Here is a 15,554-nt window from a genome sequence, read left to right on the forward strand (position 1 = left end):
GTAGGTACGGTGCGGACCCCCAGCCTACCCCGTAGGTACGGTGCGGACCCACTCCCCACCACGTAGGTACGGTGTGGACCCCCAGCGGACCCCCAGCCCACCCCGTAGGTACGGTGCGGACCCACTCGCTTGACAGACGCTTACTTTACTGCGCACTTGCTGTTGCTGGCGCTGCTGCTGGCGCTTCGCTTTTTAAAAATCCCGTTTTTGTCTATTTGTTTTAATTTACCTTGTTGCACTTCTCCCCTGTTTTTAGCTGGGTCTTGCCCCCTCCTCATTCCGCACATAATTGGCTCCCTCACTGCCGTTTTGGCGGGCCTGGATCTCGGGGGTGGTTCACTGTGGGCGCCATTTTGGGTAGGGCTGTAATTGTAACTTCGGGCGCCATCTTGGAGCATCCTCGCGCTCGCGCTAGGATTGGTGAGCCTACTTAAGGCGGACTCAGTTTTGAGGCGGCCTTGACAGACGCTTACTTTACTGCGCACTTGCTGTTGCTGGCGCTGCTGCTGGCGCTTCGCATTTTAAAAATCCCGTTTTTGTCTATTTGTTTTAATTTACCTTGTTGCACTTCTCCCCTGTTTTTAGCTGGGTCTTGCCCCCTCCTCATTCCGCACATAATTGGCTCCCTCACTGCCGTTTTGGCGGGCCTGGATCTCGGGGGTGGTTCACTGTGGGCGCCATTTTGGGTAGGGCTGTAATTGTAACTTCGGGCGCCATCTTGCAGCGTCCTCGCGCTCGCGCTAGGATTGGTGAGCCTACTTAAAGCTCCCCTCTCCCGCGCTGCGGGACGCGCAGGTGTGGACGCCGTCGCGTAGCCGGAGTCGTGCCAGAGTCCTGCCCGTCTGCGCTCGTCCGCGTCGAGGCAGCGCGAGGCGGGGCAGGCTCTGTTTCTCGTCGCGGTGTTGACTCGCCGATGCTGGCAGGTATGGTGTTTTACACACGGTCCGAGCTGCTGTCCATAAGGCGAATGTCCAGAGGAAGTGCCTGTAAGCCTGTGGACCCTTTAGTCGGCCCTTATAGCTGTGCCTGCAAAGGCTGGTCACTTAACAGCCCTACTAAAATCCGTTCCCTGGAAGATGCTATTCCTGTCACGCGAACGTGTGTTGTATCTCGAGATGTTCGTATTTGGTGTTTAAACATTAGATCGCTGGTAAAACATCACCTGTCCATTTATGATTTGCTAGAGAAAGAGGACCCCGATGTCTTTCTAATGACAGAAACCTGGCTTCAGGATTCGGATTCTGCCATATTGAATCTTGCATTCCCTCAGAACTATACCGTCTTCACTTCCAATAGGACCACAAGAGGAGGTGGTATTGCTATGGCAGTCAAATCCTGTTTTCCAGCTGATTGGAAACCGTCGGGACTACCTGCATGTGAAAGTGTTATTTTCAAAGTTGCTTTTTCCCATCAATTCACTTTCAGTGGTATGCTCATTTACCGTCCTCCGGGCAATGATTCTGTCTTCAGGTCCGCACTGGCCGATATGATTGGTCCTATAGTACTCGGTTGTGCCAATTTCAACATCGTGGGGGACCTTAACATCCATTTTGATAATCGGTCATCCACTACGGTGAGCACTCTGCTGGCGAACCTCGAAGCTCTCCAACTCACTCAGCTCGTCACCCTTCCAACCCACTCAGGGGGACATATTTTGGACCCCTTTTTTTCCACACTTGAGGGGGTAAGGTTGTCAGATCCGAGGCTGATGGGGTGGACTGATCATCTGCTTATAGAAGCCTTTTGTCCGGTCCACGATAAGCCTTTTATAGCTGTTGACAGACCTATTCTAAAAAGGCTTTGGCACAAGCTTAGGCTTGAAGAGTTTTATAGCATACTGGAACAGAAACCTCTGAGCATCTTTATTAACGTGGAACAAGGTTACCAACAGTTCTGCGCCTGGATCACCGACGCCTTGGACTCTCTCATACCTTTACGGTAGTCGAAAGGCCGGACAAAAACACCTAGTCCTTGGTATAATGAGTCACTCGCAGAACTAAAAAAAGCTTGCCGGAAAACAGAGAGGGAATGGAGAAGATCCTACAGCCCTGCTCTGAAAACTCGGTATTTTACTGAGCTGAAGCTCTACCATAGAGCTATTTGCAGAACACGAGCTGCATTTTACGCTCAAGAATTTGCTACCAGCCCTAATCCATCAAAAATGATTTTTAAGATACTGAAGGATCTTATGAAAAACAGATCCACCTCGGAGGTGATCTGCACAGATTCCCACTGTGATAAGTTGGCCTCCTTTTTTGTGGAGAAAGTGGAAACAATCTACCAAAGTTTTGACACACTCCACCAGAACCGAGAGGTTACTGTCCCCGATACGTTGGGATATGAGACCCTGGCAATGCTACCTGAACTGACTATTGAGACCTTTGATAGGCTTAGCCTCAGGGTCAAGTCAGGTTCTCCCTCGGACCCGTTAAAGCCAGCCTTTATCAACACACTTTCCCCACTCTGTCGTGACCCCATATTGAATCTTATCAATATGTCATTGTCCAACGGAACGGTACCCACGGCATGGAAACAGGCAGTGGTTACTCCTATACTAAAAAAAGCCAACTCTGTCCCCCGGCTGCCAGAGAATTATCGACCCATATCCCTGCTGCCTTGGATTGCCAAAGTAACAGAAGCCCACGTCAACTCTGTTCTGTCTGAGCATCTGGCTCGCAACCAGATATTGGATTCCAGTCAGAACGGCTTCCGGTCGGGACACAGTACCGAGACGGCATTACTTTACATCACGGAACATCTTCGCCAGGTTCTGGACTCAGGTCGCACTGCAGCGCTTTTACTATTAGATCTAAGCGCTGCCTTCGATACTGTGTCCCACCATATACTGATCCAACGCTTACAGGAGGCGGGAGTGACTGATCTCGCTCTCCAGTGGTTTCGGTCTTTTCTATCAGATCGTTCTTTTAAAGTGGCCATACCACCTGGCCAATCCGCCACTTATCCCCTGGAGCTGGGGGTACCACAGGGATCCTCGTTGAGCCCTACAATGTTCAACCTCTATGTGAAACCGTTGGCTGGTGTCGTTAAACAGTGGGGTCTTACGATGGCCTCATATGCGGACGACACACAGCTAGCGGTGACACTTAGGTGGAGGCCCCCAAATTTCGAGCGGGTTTGTTGGCAGTAGCAAGCTGGCTTCGCACCAACTGCCTTCAGTTAAATGCCACCAAAACAGAGGTGTTGGTATTAGGGAAGCATGCTGAGCTATGGGGTAACCAGTGGTGGCCATCAGAGTTGGGTGTCACTCCCATTCCAGCTTCTGGAGTGAGAAATTTAGGCATCTGGTTGGACTCTGCGCTCACCTTCAAGGACCACACTAAGAAGGTGGCTGCCACGTGCTATGGCATTCTGCGGGGAATAAGGCCGGTTTTAAAGTACTTTGATGCCCCTACCAGACAGCTTGTGGTCCAGGCCTCTATACTATCTCGGCTGGACTACGGCAGTTCACTGCTGTTAGGGGTGAATCAAGAGGAGGCCTCCAGGCTCCAAAGGGTGCAAAATGCCGCGGCTCGGGCCATTGTGGGCCTCCCTAGACATTGTTCAGTGTCTGGTACCATCGCGGCCTTACATTGGCTCCCGGTCAGACAGCGAATTCAGTTCAAAGCGCTGTGCCTGACCTTTAAAATTTTGAAATCTTCTTCGCCGCCGGCACTTGCTAACCTACTCACGCCCTACGTTCCTTTGAGATCCTTGAGATCGGAGGGGCTTCACCTGGCGGTCTGTCCGCGCTTTAAATTGAGCAGAATGGGTGGCCGCTCCTTTAGGGTGCTCGCGGCAGGTTTGTGGAACTCGCTCCCGGTACACATCCGAGCTCTTGAAGACCTGCTCGCCTTCAGGCAGGCGATTAAAACTTTACTGTTTCCCGTGTCTGGTTAATTTCCTTTTCTTTTATTGTGTGTTATGTTGTAGCGTCTGTCATAGCGCCAGGACGCCCCTTTGCTGGGGCAGCTGTGCGCTATAAAAATATAAATAACATAACATAACATAACTCCCCACCCCGTAGGTACAGTGCGGACCCCCAGCGGACCCCCAGCCCACCCCGTAGGTACGGTGTGGACCCACTCCCCACCCCGTAGGTACGGTGCGGACCCCCAGCCCACCCCGTAGGTACGGTGCGGACCCACTCCCCACCCCGAAGGTACGGTGCGGACCCCCAGCGGACCCCCAGCCCACCCCGTAGGTACGGTGTGGACCCACTCCCCACCCCGTAGTTACGGTGCGGACCCCCAGCCCACCCCGTAGGTACGGTGCGGATCCAATCCCCACCCCGTAGGTATGGTGCGGACCCCCAGCGGACCCCCAGCCCACCCCGTAGGTACGGTGCAGACCCACTCCCCACCCCGTAGGTATGGTGCGGACCCCCAGCGGACCCCCAGCCCACCCCGTAGGTACGGTGTGGACCCACTCCCCACCCCGTAGGTATGTTGCGGACCCCCAGCCCACCCCGTAGGTACGGTGCGGACCCACTACCCACCCCGTAGGTACGGTGCGGACCCCCAGCGGACCCCCAGCCCACCCCGTAGGTACGGTGCGGACCCACTCCCCACCCCGTAGGTACGGTGCGGACCCCCAGCCCACCCCGTAGGTACGGTGCGTACCCACTCCCCACCCCGTAGGTACGGTGCGGACCCCCAGCGTACCCCCAGCCCACCCTGTAGGTACGGCGCGGACCCACTCCCCACCCCGTAGGTACGGTGTGGACCCCCAGCGGACCCCCAGCCCACCCCGTAGGTGTGGTGCGGACCCCCAGCCCACCCCGTAGGTACGGTGCGGACCCCCAGCCCACCCCGTAGGTATGGTGCGGACCCACTCCCCACCCCGTAGGTACGGTGCGGACCCACTCCCCATCCCGTAGGTACAGTGCGGACCCCCAGCCCACCCCGTAGGTATGGTGCGGACCCACTCCCCTCACCGTAGGTACGGTGCGGACCCCCAGCCCACCCCATAGGTATGGTGCGGACCCACTCCCCACCCCATAGGTACGGTGCGGACCCCCAGCGGACCCCCAGCCCACCCCGTAGGTATGGTGCGGACCCACTAACCACCCCGTAGGTACGGTGCGGACCCCCAGCCCACCCGTAGGTACGGTGCGGACCCACTCCCCACCCCGTAGGTACGGTGCGGACCCCCAGCCCACCCCGTAGGTACGGTGCGGACACACTCCCCACACCGTAGGTACGGTGCGGATCCCCAGCCCACCCCATAGGTACGGTGCGGACCCACTCCCCACCCCATAGGTACGGTGCGGACCCACTCCCCACCCCGTAGGTACGGTGTGGACCCCCAGCGGACCCCCAGCCCACCCCGTAGGTACAGTGCGGACCCACTGCCCACCCCGTAGGTACGGTGCGGACCCCCAGCCCACCCTGTAGGTACGGTGCGGACCCACTCCCCACCCCGTAGGTACGGTGTGGACCCCCAGCGGACCCCCAGCCCACCCCGTAGGTACGGTGCGGACCCACTCCCCACCCCGTAGGTACAGTGGGGACCCCCATCGGACCCCCGGCCCACCCCGTAGGTACGGTGTGGACCCACTCCCCACCCCGTAGGTACGGTGCGGACCCATAGCCCACCCCGTAGGTACGGTGCGGACCCACTCCCCACCCCGTAGGTACGGTGTGGACCCCCAGCGGACCCCCAGCCCACCCCGTAGGTACGGTGTGGACCCACTCCCCACCCCGTAGTTACGGTGCCGACCCCCAGCTCACCCCGTAGGTACGGTGCGGACCCACTCCCCACCCCGTAGGTATGGTGCGGACCCCCAGCGGACCCCCAGCCCACCCCGTAGGTACGGTGCGGACCCACTCCCCACCCCGTAGGTATGGTGCGGACCCCCAGCAGACCCCCAGCCCACCCCGTAGGTACGGTGTGGACCCACTCCCCACCCCGTAGGTACGTTGCGGACCCCCAGCCCACCCCGTAGGTATGGTGCGGACCCACTACCCACCCCGTAGGTACGGTGCGGACCCCCAGCGGACCCCCAGCCCACCCCGTAGGTACGGTGCGGACCCACTCCCCACCCCGTAGGTACGGTGCGGACCCCCAGCCCACCCCGTAGGTACGGTGCGTACCCACTCCCCACCCCGTAGGTACGGTGCGGACCCCCAGCGCACCCCCAGCCCACCCCGTAGGTACGGTGCGGACCCACTCCCCACCCCGTAGGTACGGTGCGGACCCCCAGCGGACCCCCAGCCCACCCCGTAGGTGTGGTGCGGACCCCCAGCCCACCCCGTAGGTACGGTGCGGACCCCCAGCCCACCCCGTAGGTGTGGTGCGGACCCACTCCCCACCCCGTAGGTACGGTGCGGACCCACTCCCCACCCCGTAGGTACGGTGCAGACCCCCAGCCCACCCCATAGGTACGGTGCGGACCCCCAGCGGACCCCCAGCCCACCACGTAGGTACAGTGCGGACCCACTGCCCACCCCGTAGGTACGGTGCGGACCCCCAGCCCACCCCGTAGGTACGGTGCGGACCCACTCCCCACCCCGTAGGTACGGTGCGGGCCCCCAGCGGACCCCCAGCCCACCCCGTAGGTACGGTGCGGACCCACTCCCCACCCCGTAGGTACGGTGCAGACCCCCAGCCCACCCCGTAGGTATGGTGCGGACCCACTCCCCACCCCGTAGGTACGGTGTGGACCCCCAGCGGACCCCCAGCCCACCCCGTAGGTACGGTGCGGACCCACTCCCCACCCCGTAGGTACAGTGCGGACCCCCGGCCCACCCCGTAGGTACGGTGTGGATCCACTCCCCACCCCGTAGGTACGGTGCGGACCCATAGCCCACCCCGTAGGTACGGTGCGGACCCACTCCCCACCCCGTAGGTACGGTGCGGACCCCCAGCGGACCCCCAGCCCACCCAGTAGGTACGGTGTGGACCCACTCCCCACCCCGTAGTTACGGTGCGGACCCCCAGCCCACCCCGTAGGTACGGTGCGGACCCACTCCCCACCCCGTAGGAATGGTGCGGACCCCCAGCGGACCCCCAGCCCACCCCGTAGGTACGGTGCGGACCCACTCCCCACCCCGTAGGTACGGTGCGGACCCCCAGCAGATCCCCAGCCCACCCCGTAGGTGCGGTGTGGACCTACTCCCCACCCCGTAGGTACGTTGCGGACCCCCAGCCCACCCCGTAGGTATGGTGCGGACCCACTACCCACCCCGTAGGTACGGTGAGGACCCCCAGCCCACCCCGTAGGTACGGTGCGGACCCACTCCCCACCCCGTAGGTACGGTGCGGACCCCCAGCCCACCCCGTAGGTACGGTGCGTACCCACTCCCCACCCCGTAGGTACGGTGCGGACCCCCAGCGCACCCCCAGCCCACCCCGTAGGTACGGTGCGGACCCACTCCCCACCCCGTAGGTACGGTGCGGACCCCCAGCCCACCCCGTAGGTGTGGTGCGGACCCCCAGCCCACCCTGTAGGTCCGGTGCGGACCCCCAGCCGACCCCGTAGGTATGGTGCGGACCCACTCCCCACCCCGTAGGTACGGTGCGGACCCACTCCCCACCCCGTAGGTACGGTGCAGACCCCCAGCCCACCCCGTAGGTATGGTGCGGACCCACTCCCCTCATCGTAGGTACGGTGCGGACCCCCAGCCCACCCCATAGGTATGGTGCGGACCCACTCCCCACCCCATCGGTATGGTGCGGACCCCCAGCGGACCCCCAGCCCACCCCGTAGGTATGGTGCGGACCCACTCCCCACCCCGTAGGTACGGTGCGGACCCCCCGCCCACCCGTAGGTACGGTGCAGACCCACTCCCCACCCCGTAGGTACGGTTCGGACCCACTCCCCACCCCATAGGGACGGTGCGGACCCCCAGCCCACCCCGTAGGTACGGTGCGGACCCACTCCCCACACCGTAGGTACGGTGCGGACCCCCAGCCCACCCCATAGGTACGGTGCGGACCCACTCCCCACCCCATAGGTACGGTGCGGACCCCCAGCGGACCCCCAGCCCACCCCGTAGGTATGGTGCGGACCCACTCCCCACCCCGTAGGTACGGTGCGGACCCCCAGCCCACACCGTAGGTACGGTGCGGACCCACCCCGTAGGTACGGTGCAGACCCCCAGCTGACCCCCAGCCCACCCCGTAGGTACGGTGCGGACCCACTGCCCACCCCGTAGGTATGGTGCGGACCCCCAGCCCACACCGTAGGTACGGTGTGGACCCACTCCCCACCCCGTAGGTACGGTGCGGGCCCCCAGCGGACCCCCAGCCCACCCCGTAGGTACGGTGCGGACCCACTCCCCACCCCGTATGTACGGTGCGGGCCCCCAGCCCACCCCGTAGGTACGGTGCGGACCCACTCCCCACCCCGTAGGTACGGTGTGGACCCCCAGCGGACCCCCAGCCCACCCCATAGGTATGGTGCGGACCCACTCCCCACCCCGTAGGTACAGTGCGGACCCCCAGCGGACCCCCAGCCCACCCCGTAGGTACGGTGTGGACCCACTCCCCACCCCGTAGGTACAGTGCGGACCCACTCCCCACCCCGTAGGTACGGTGCGGACCCCCAGCGGACCCCCAGCCCACCCCGTAGGTACAGTGCGGACCCACTCCCCACCCCGTAGGTACGGTGCGGACCCCCAGCGGACCCCCAGCCCACCCCGTAGGTACGGTGTGGACCCACTCCCCACCACGTAGTTACGGTGCGTACCCCCAGCCCACCCCGTAGGTACGGTGCGGACCCACTCCCCACCCCGTAGGTATGGTGCGGACCTCAAGCGGACCCCCAGCCCACCCCGTAGGTACGGTGCGGACCCACTCCCCACCCCGTAGGTACGGTGCGGACCCCCAGCGGACCCCCAGCCCACCCCGTAGGTATGGTGCGGACCCACTCCCCACCCCGTAGGTACGGTGCGGACCCCCAGCGGACCCCCAGCCCACCCCGTAGGTATGGTGCGGACCCACTCCCCACCCCGTAGGTACGGTGCGGACCCCCAGCCCACCCCGTAGGTACGGTGCGTACCCACTCCCCACCCCGTAGGTACGGTGCGGACCCCCAGCGCACCCCCAGCCCACCCTGTAGGTACGGTGCGGACCCACTCCCCACCCCGTAGGTACGGTGCGGACCCCCAGCGGACCCCCAGCCCACCCTGTAGGTGTGGTGCAGACCCCCAGCCCACCCCGTAGGTACGGTGCGGACCCCCAGCCCACCCCGTAGGTATGGTGCGGACCCACTCCCCACCCCGTAGGTACGGTGCGGACCCACTCCCCACCCCGTAGGTACGGTGCGGACCCCCAGCCCACCCCGTAGGTATCGTGCGGACCCACTCCCCACACCGTAGGTACGGTGCGGACCCCCAGCCCACCCCATAGGTACGGTGCGGACCCACTCCCCACCCCTTAGGTACGGTGCGGACCCCCAGCGGACCCCCAGCCCACCCCGTAGGTATGGTGCGGACCCACTCCCCACCCCGTGGGTACGGTGCGGACCTCCAGCCCACCCCGTAGGTACGGTGCGGACCCACTCCCCACCCCGTATGTACGGTGCGGACCCCCAGCAGACCCCCAGCCCACCCCATAGGTACGGTGCGGACCCACTGCCCACCCCGTAGGTACGGTGCGGACCCCCAGCCCACCCCGTAGGTACGGTGCGGACCCACTCCCCACCCCGTAGGTACGGTGCAGGCCCCCAGAGGACCCCCAGCCCACCCCGTAGGTACGGTGCGGACCCACTCCCCACCCTGTAGGTACGGTGCGGACCCCCAGCCCACCCCGTAGGTACGGTGCGGACCCACTCCCCACCCCGTAGGCACGGTGTGGACCCCCAGCGGACCCCCAGCCCACCCCGTAGGTATGGTGCGGACCCACTCCCCACCCCGTAGGTACGGTGCGGACCCCCAGCCCACCCCGTAGGTACGGTGCGGACCCACTCCCCACCCCGTAGGTACGGTGCGGACCCCCAGCGGACCCCCAGCCCACCCCGTAGGTACGGTGCGGAGCCACTGCCCACCCCGTAGGTACGGTGCGGATCCCCAGCCCACCCCGTAGGTACGGTGCGGACCCACTCCCCACCCCGTAGGTACGGTGCGGGCCCCCGGCGGACCCCCAGCCCACCCCGTAGGTACGGTGCGGACCCACTCCCCACCCCGTAGGTACAGTTCGGACCCCCAGCCCACCCCGTAGGTACGGTGCGGACCCACTCCCCACTCCGTAGGTACGGTGTGGACCCCCAGCGGACCCCCAGCCCACCCCGTAGGTACGGTGTGGACCCACTCCCCACCCCGTAGGTACGGTGCGAACCCGCAGCCCACCCCGTAGGTACGGTGCGGACCCACTCCCCACCCCGTAGGTACGGTTCGGACACCCAGCGGACCCCCCAGCCCACCCCGTAGGTACGGTGCAGACCCACTCCCCACCCCGTAGGTACGGTGCGGACCCCCAGCGGACCCCCAGCCCACCCCGTAGGTACGGTGTGGACCCACTCCCCACCCCGTAGGTACGGTGCGGACCCGCAGCCCACCCCGTAGGTACGGTGCGGACCCACTCCCCACCCCGTAGGTACGGTTCGGACGCCCAGCGGACCCCCCAGACCACCCCGTAGGTACGGTGCGGACCCACTTTCCACCCCGTAGGTACGGTGCAGACCCCAGCCCACCCCGTAGGTACGGTGCGGACCCACTCCCCACCCCGTAGGTACGGTGCAGACCCCCAGCGGACCCCCAGCCCACCCCGTAGGTACGGTGCGGACCCACTCCCCACCCCGTAGGTACAGTGCGGACCCCCAGCGGACCCCCAGCCCACCCCGTAGGTACGGTGTGGACCCACTCCCCACCCCGTGGGTACGGTGCGGACCCCCAGCCCACCCCGTAGGTACGGTGCGGACCCCCAGCCCACCCCGTAGTTACGGTGCGGACCCCCAGCCCACCCCGTAGGTACGGTGTGGACCCCCAGCCCACCCCGTATGAACAGTGTGGACCCCCAGCCCACCCCGTAGTTACGGTGCAGACCCCCAGCCCACCCCGTAGGTACGGTGTGGACCCCCAGCCCACCCCGTAGGTAATGGTGTGGACCCCCAGCCCACCCCGTAGTTACGGTGCAGACCCCCAGCCCACCCCGTAGGTACGGTGTGGACCCCCAGCCCACCCCGTAGGTAACGGTGTGGACCCCCAGCCCACCCCGTAGGTACGGTGCGGACCCCCAGCCCGTAGCGCTGTGGGTCCGCACCGTACCGACGGGGTGTGGGTACGCTCCTTACCTACGGGGTGGGGCGGGGGTGAGGTGCGGACATGGGGGTAGGGTACGGACATGGGGGAGTTGGGCTGGGGGGGTGTTCGGCGCGTATGCGGGCACATGTTTTTAAGTCTCCATGGTTGGTATGGGAGTTCGGTCCGCACGGTATTTTTTGCATACGGTTGTGCATTCGGACGGACGGGACGGATCGTACTTGCGCGCTCGGACTTCAGTTTCCAGATTCGTACGTGAAACAGTCCGGGGACGTGTCGGACACTTTTTCCGACCCGAGGAATTGTCGGGGAATTTTCCCGATGCGATTCGTATGGATTTTTTGACATACGAATCGTACTTGCCAGTTTGTACGGGACTTGTGTGATTCGTATGGAGAAAAATCCGGATCCAATTCGTATGGGGAATATTTTTAACGGATCGGAATCGCACCATAATTGGGAGACTAAGAGCTAGAGTAGGCATGATTCTCATTTACATTAGAAAGATTCCATTTAGCTACTAACTCTGACAAACACCCCCTGTAATGGGATGTAAAAAAGAACAAGAGTCATCAGTAATAGTTGATCATTTGTCGAAAAGTTCAGGTTTCAAATAGCAACTTCACGTTTTGGCATTAAAATCACCAGTGAGAAAGATAGATAATCTAGCACCAACCCTGCTTATAAAAGGAGCTACAACCTTGCCAACAAGGTCAGAGTTTCTTTTGAAGTTGGTGGATTTAAGAGTGAAATTGTGATTCTAACTATTTATAATGAATATAATATCTAGGCCTGGGCTAAATCTCCGTTCCGGTCGCGGAAATTGCGATAATTTGCCATTTTTGCGTTCCGCGGAAAGCGAGAAAATGTCAAAATTATCGCATTCCGCAGCTTGGCGATAATTTGTTTCTTGCTCGCGCTGTAAAATAATACATTCTCGCATGCGTGCGATCGCCTTACCTGAATCCCTGCGTTCGCCGACAAGTTTTCTTGATCCGGTCGCGTTCTCCATGAAATGTTGTATTGTTTTTAGCCATTTGCGCTGTCTCGCAACAGTTCGCGCCCGCAGTGACGTCATGCGTCTCGCGATCACGTCTTTCTTCTCGCGATCATGCACCGTGAGACAACTGAAAACAAGATGGCTGCGCCCGCGAGCAACCGCATGGGTAAGTTGGCGAGGCGCGACCACGCATAAAATACCCCGAACAGGCAGGAAAAAAACTTCTGCGTTTTCGCGATATTTCCGGTTGCTTGCGATAATTTTGAACATTCTCGCGATAATTTGTGAAAGTCGCTTTCGCAAATTCCGCCCACCCCTAATAATATCTCTAAATATAAGAACAAGGGTCTGAACATATCCTGCGTGTGAGCTTGGTCCTTGCCCCTGTTAAAATATACCCATATAAATACCAGTTTGTTCCGCCCCATCTCATTCCATTCTAGCATACACTGAGGTGGGAGCTCTACAAATATTCGTAATATAATATAATGTTCGATTAACTTAAATTTATGATGGTGATGCTACACTCCAAAGGGTGTGCCCCCTGAATATCAAATATGCCATATAGAGGTATAGGATTACAGAGGACAAAATGTCAAAGGCTAAAATATTGAAAGGTAAAATTTAGACTTCTCTTAGTATACATAATTCCACACAAACATAAGCGCTCACACTGTTCCTCTGGCCACTAGCACTGTGGCACCTGTGTGGATGTGAGCACCTACATATGTGACACCACAAAAAGCGCCGTCATACTTGGCTTAGGTGGCCATGGTTCTCAGAATTAAAAGCCTAATTGATACACTGAAATCATAAATTAGGGCCATAGTGACCAATCCTCATACAAATTAATTGTTGATTTCAAAGGTATCAATACATAGATCCTGCATAATCTCATATTATTCTCATTTTGACAGAATTATTATTCACCATAAACATTTCTTTCTCTTTTATGAAAAGTTTAAAAAAAAACATTGTGTACTATAATGTCCCAAAAAGAAAAAAGTCAATACTGTATTGGTGGGCATCAGGGAACCACAATTATTTTTGTTTGGGGCCATGGAAGGGAGACCCTGGACCCCTGTGGCCCCACTACCTCTCTGCTCCTGCAGGAGTTGGCACACTTCATGTTTTTGTTTGTGCACAAACATGAACCATGCGGGCTCCATATGTTTTTTCAAAATAAGTTGTCTAGGAATCGGGGTGGAGTCTTGAGTCCTAAGATGGCTTCGGTCACATCCTTGTTGATGTGCATGAAGTCAATAGGAGATCTATCAGCTCCATGGATCCTCTGTGGCATGATTTATAACATGTTTTTGAGCCTTAATTGCTCAAAAACTACTGAACGGATGTACACAAATCACAAAAAACCCTATTTCTGGGCTAAGATCAAGCTTTATGCCAAATGGGTTATAAATCTGTTCAGCCAGTTGGGCTGTAGCTCTATCTAAAGTTCCTCTAAAAAAAAAATGAATACGGAAAATGTCTTTTGGGGCCCCCTTTTTTCAGCCCCCTGAAACTTTCCATTGAGCAGTTGAGGTGAAAAATCTTTGGGGGTGGGGGGAGATTTGGGAAGATTCATCTAACAGTGCTAACGATATAAGCAAACCAAAAAAAAAGCATTACCTAAGGAAATATATTATCATATCTCGATTTGACATAACTCTTTTAGTTACAACTATTTTATAAAAATCAAACCATAAAGTACAAAATACAAATACCTTGTAAGCAATGTCTCTCCACATAACACACAGCCATCCCCCTCCTAAAAAAAAAAAAAAAGTCATTCATACCTCACTCCTCTCCATTCCTACCATGAAATCTTATAAATATATATATATATATATATATATGAATTAAACAACGTTCTCGAGGCCCATGATCAAAAGGATATCATTGCCAAGGGAAAAATTACAATAGCCAACAAATTGGAACAGTACGAGGACACTATCAAAATTCGTAAGGCTTTCAAATTTGCAAGGGATAGAGATGATTACTTGGCGGGAAGGGTTTTCACGTTTTCACGTAAATTTGACAACATGAAAAGAAAGGCTCTTACCGATCAGGTTCCCTCTAACCGCACCAATGTTAACAATGATAACACCACCATTGAAGTTGAATCAGATACTAACTCTCTCACCAGCGGGGATTCGGATGAAGGCCCTGGTATACAAGCAACATCCACCATCGTGGCAACAAGACATACCTTAGGGGAGGAGCTTAATTTTTTAACTATGGACAGGCGAGCTACCCTCCGCCCCAGGAATCCCCAGAGCCAAACCGACGCAGCATCAGCCAGCGTCGGAGAGAGAGGCGCAGGCAGCGCCTCAAGGCCATCAAACAGGGGCAGAGAAGGACAGAGATGGAAACGTTAGACTCTCATGATAACACCATTATCAATTTAACGGACACTGTACTATCTGAAGCTGAAAAACAACTATTAATGCTAGGTCTGTCATTTTGTCCTGAGTCCAACTTCTCATATAAACAGTCTCGCATTGATGTCTATAAATTTATTCGCAAGATCAAGCTTAAGAAGTTCTTCCAACTTAACAAATCCACGACTGAGGTTACCACCTCTAACATTATGGCTGATGCCTTACAAGTCCGGGACTCTAACATGTTACTAATGATGCAATCCTTGGCTAAGGAAAACTCGGACTCTCCAATACTTGACAATGATTGTGAACAACTTGAAGGAATCAACAAGGGATTGGCGGCTGCCAGTCCGTTTCGTCCTCCTTCTTGTTTTTACCCAATGATGCCTAAAGATTCTGTAGATGTCTTCAGTGACATGGTAATTGATGACTTGAAAAAATTAAATTTGTTGATTCACTCTAAATGTGGTAAAATTAATTGGAAATGGAGGAATTATTGGGCATTAATCAAAAAGATCCGTGATAATGGTCAAATTGTGGTCATGGGTGCTGACAAGGGAGGGAACATAGTTTTATGGGCTAAACATGATTATCTCCAGGAGGCACAACGCCACTTATCGGATACTGATTGTTACTGTAAAGTAGGTCGAGACCATCTTATACAAATTAAAAAAACTGTCTCCTCCCTTTTGGCACAATGGAAAAGAATGGGGCTTCTTTCCAAAAATGAGTATTTGTTTCTCAAAAATGACTATCCAACTACAGCCACCCTATACTTTATTCCTAAGGTTCACAAGGGAATTCACCCTATACCTGGCAGACCCATCATCTCTGCCAGGAAGAGTCTTTTGGAAGCCATGTCTAAGTATGTTGACTACTTTCTTCAGTCACATATGATTGCTTTGCCGTCCTTTATTAAGGACACTGGCGATTTCTTGAAGAAAATATAAGAAGTCCATTGGCAATCGAATTTTA

At 57.8% G+C, this 15,554-nt stretch overlaps 1 protein-coding gene across 1 annotated transcript in view; it reads left to right on the forward strand.

Moving 5' to 3' along the window:
• Positions 1-14,563: 14,563 nt before the first annotated feature.
• LOC146809063 (B-cell receptor CD22-like) overlaps positions 14,564-15,554 on the forward strand; it is a 476,425-nt gene continuing 475,434 nt past the window's right edge. The window contains exon 1 of the mRNA XM_085614823.1: positions 14,564-15,047. Coding sequence (XP_085470949.1) covers positions 14,564-15,047 — 484 coding nt within the window. The remainder of the gene's footprint in view (positions 15,048-15,554) is intronic.

Source organism: Triturus cristatus, chromosome 7 (assembly GCF_964204655.1).
Source record: "Triturus cristatus chromosome 7, aTriCri1.1, whole genome shotgun sequence".
NCBI classification, from domain to species: Eukaryota; Metazoa; Chordata; class Amphibia; order Caudata; family Salamandridae; genus Triturus; species Triturus cristatus.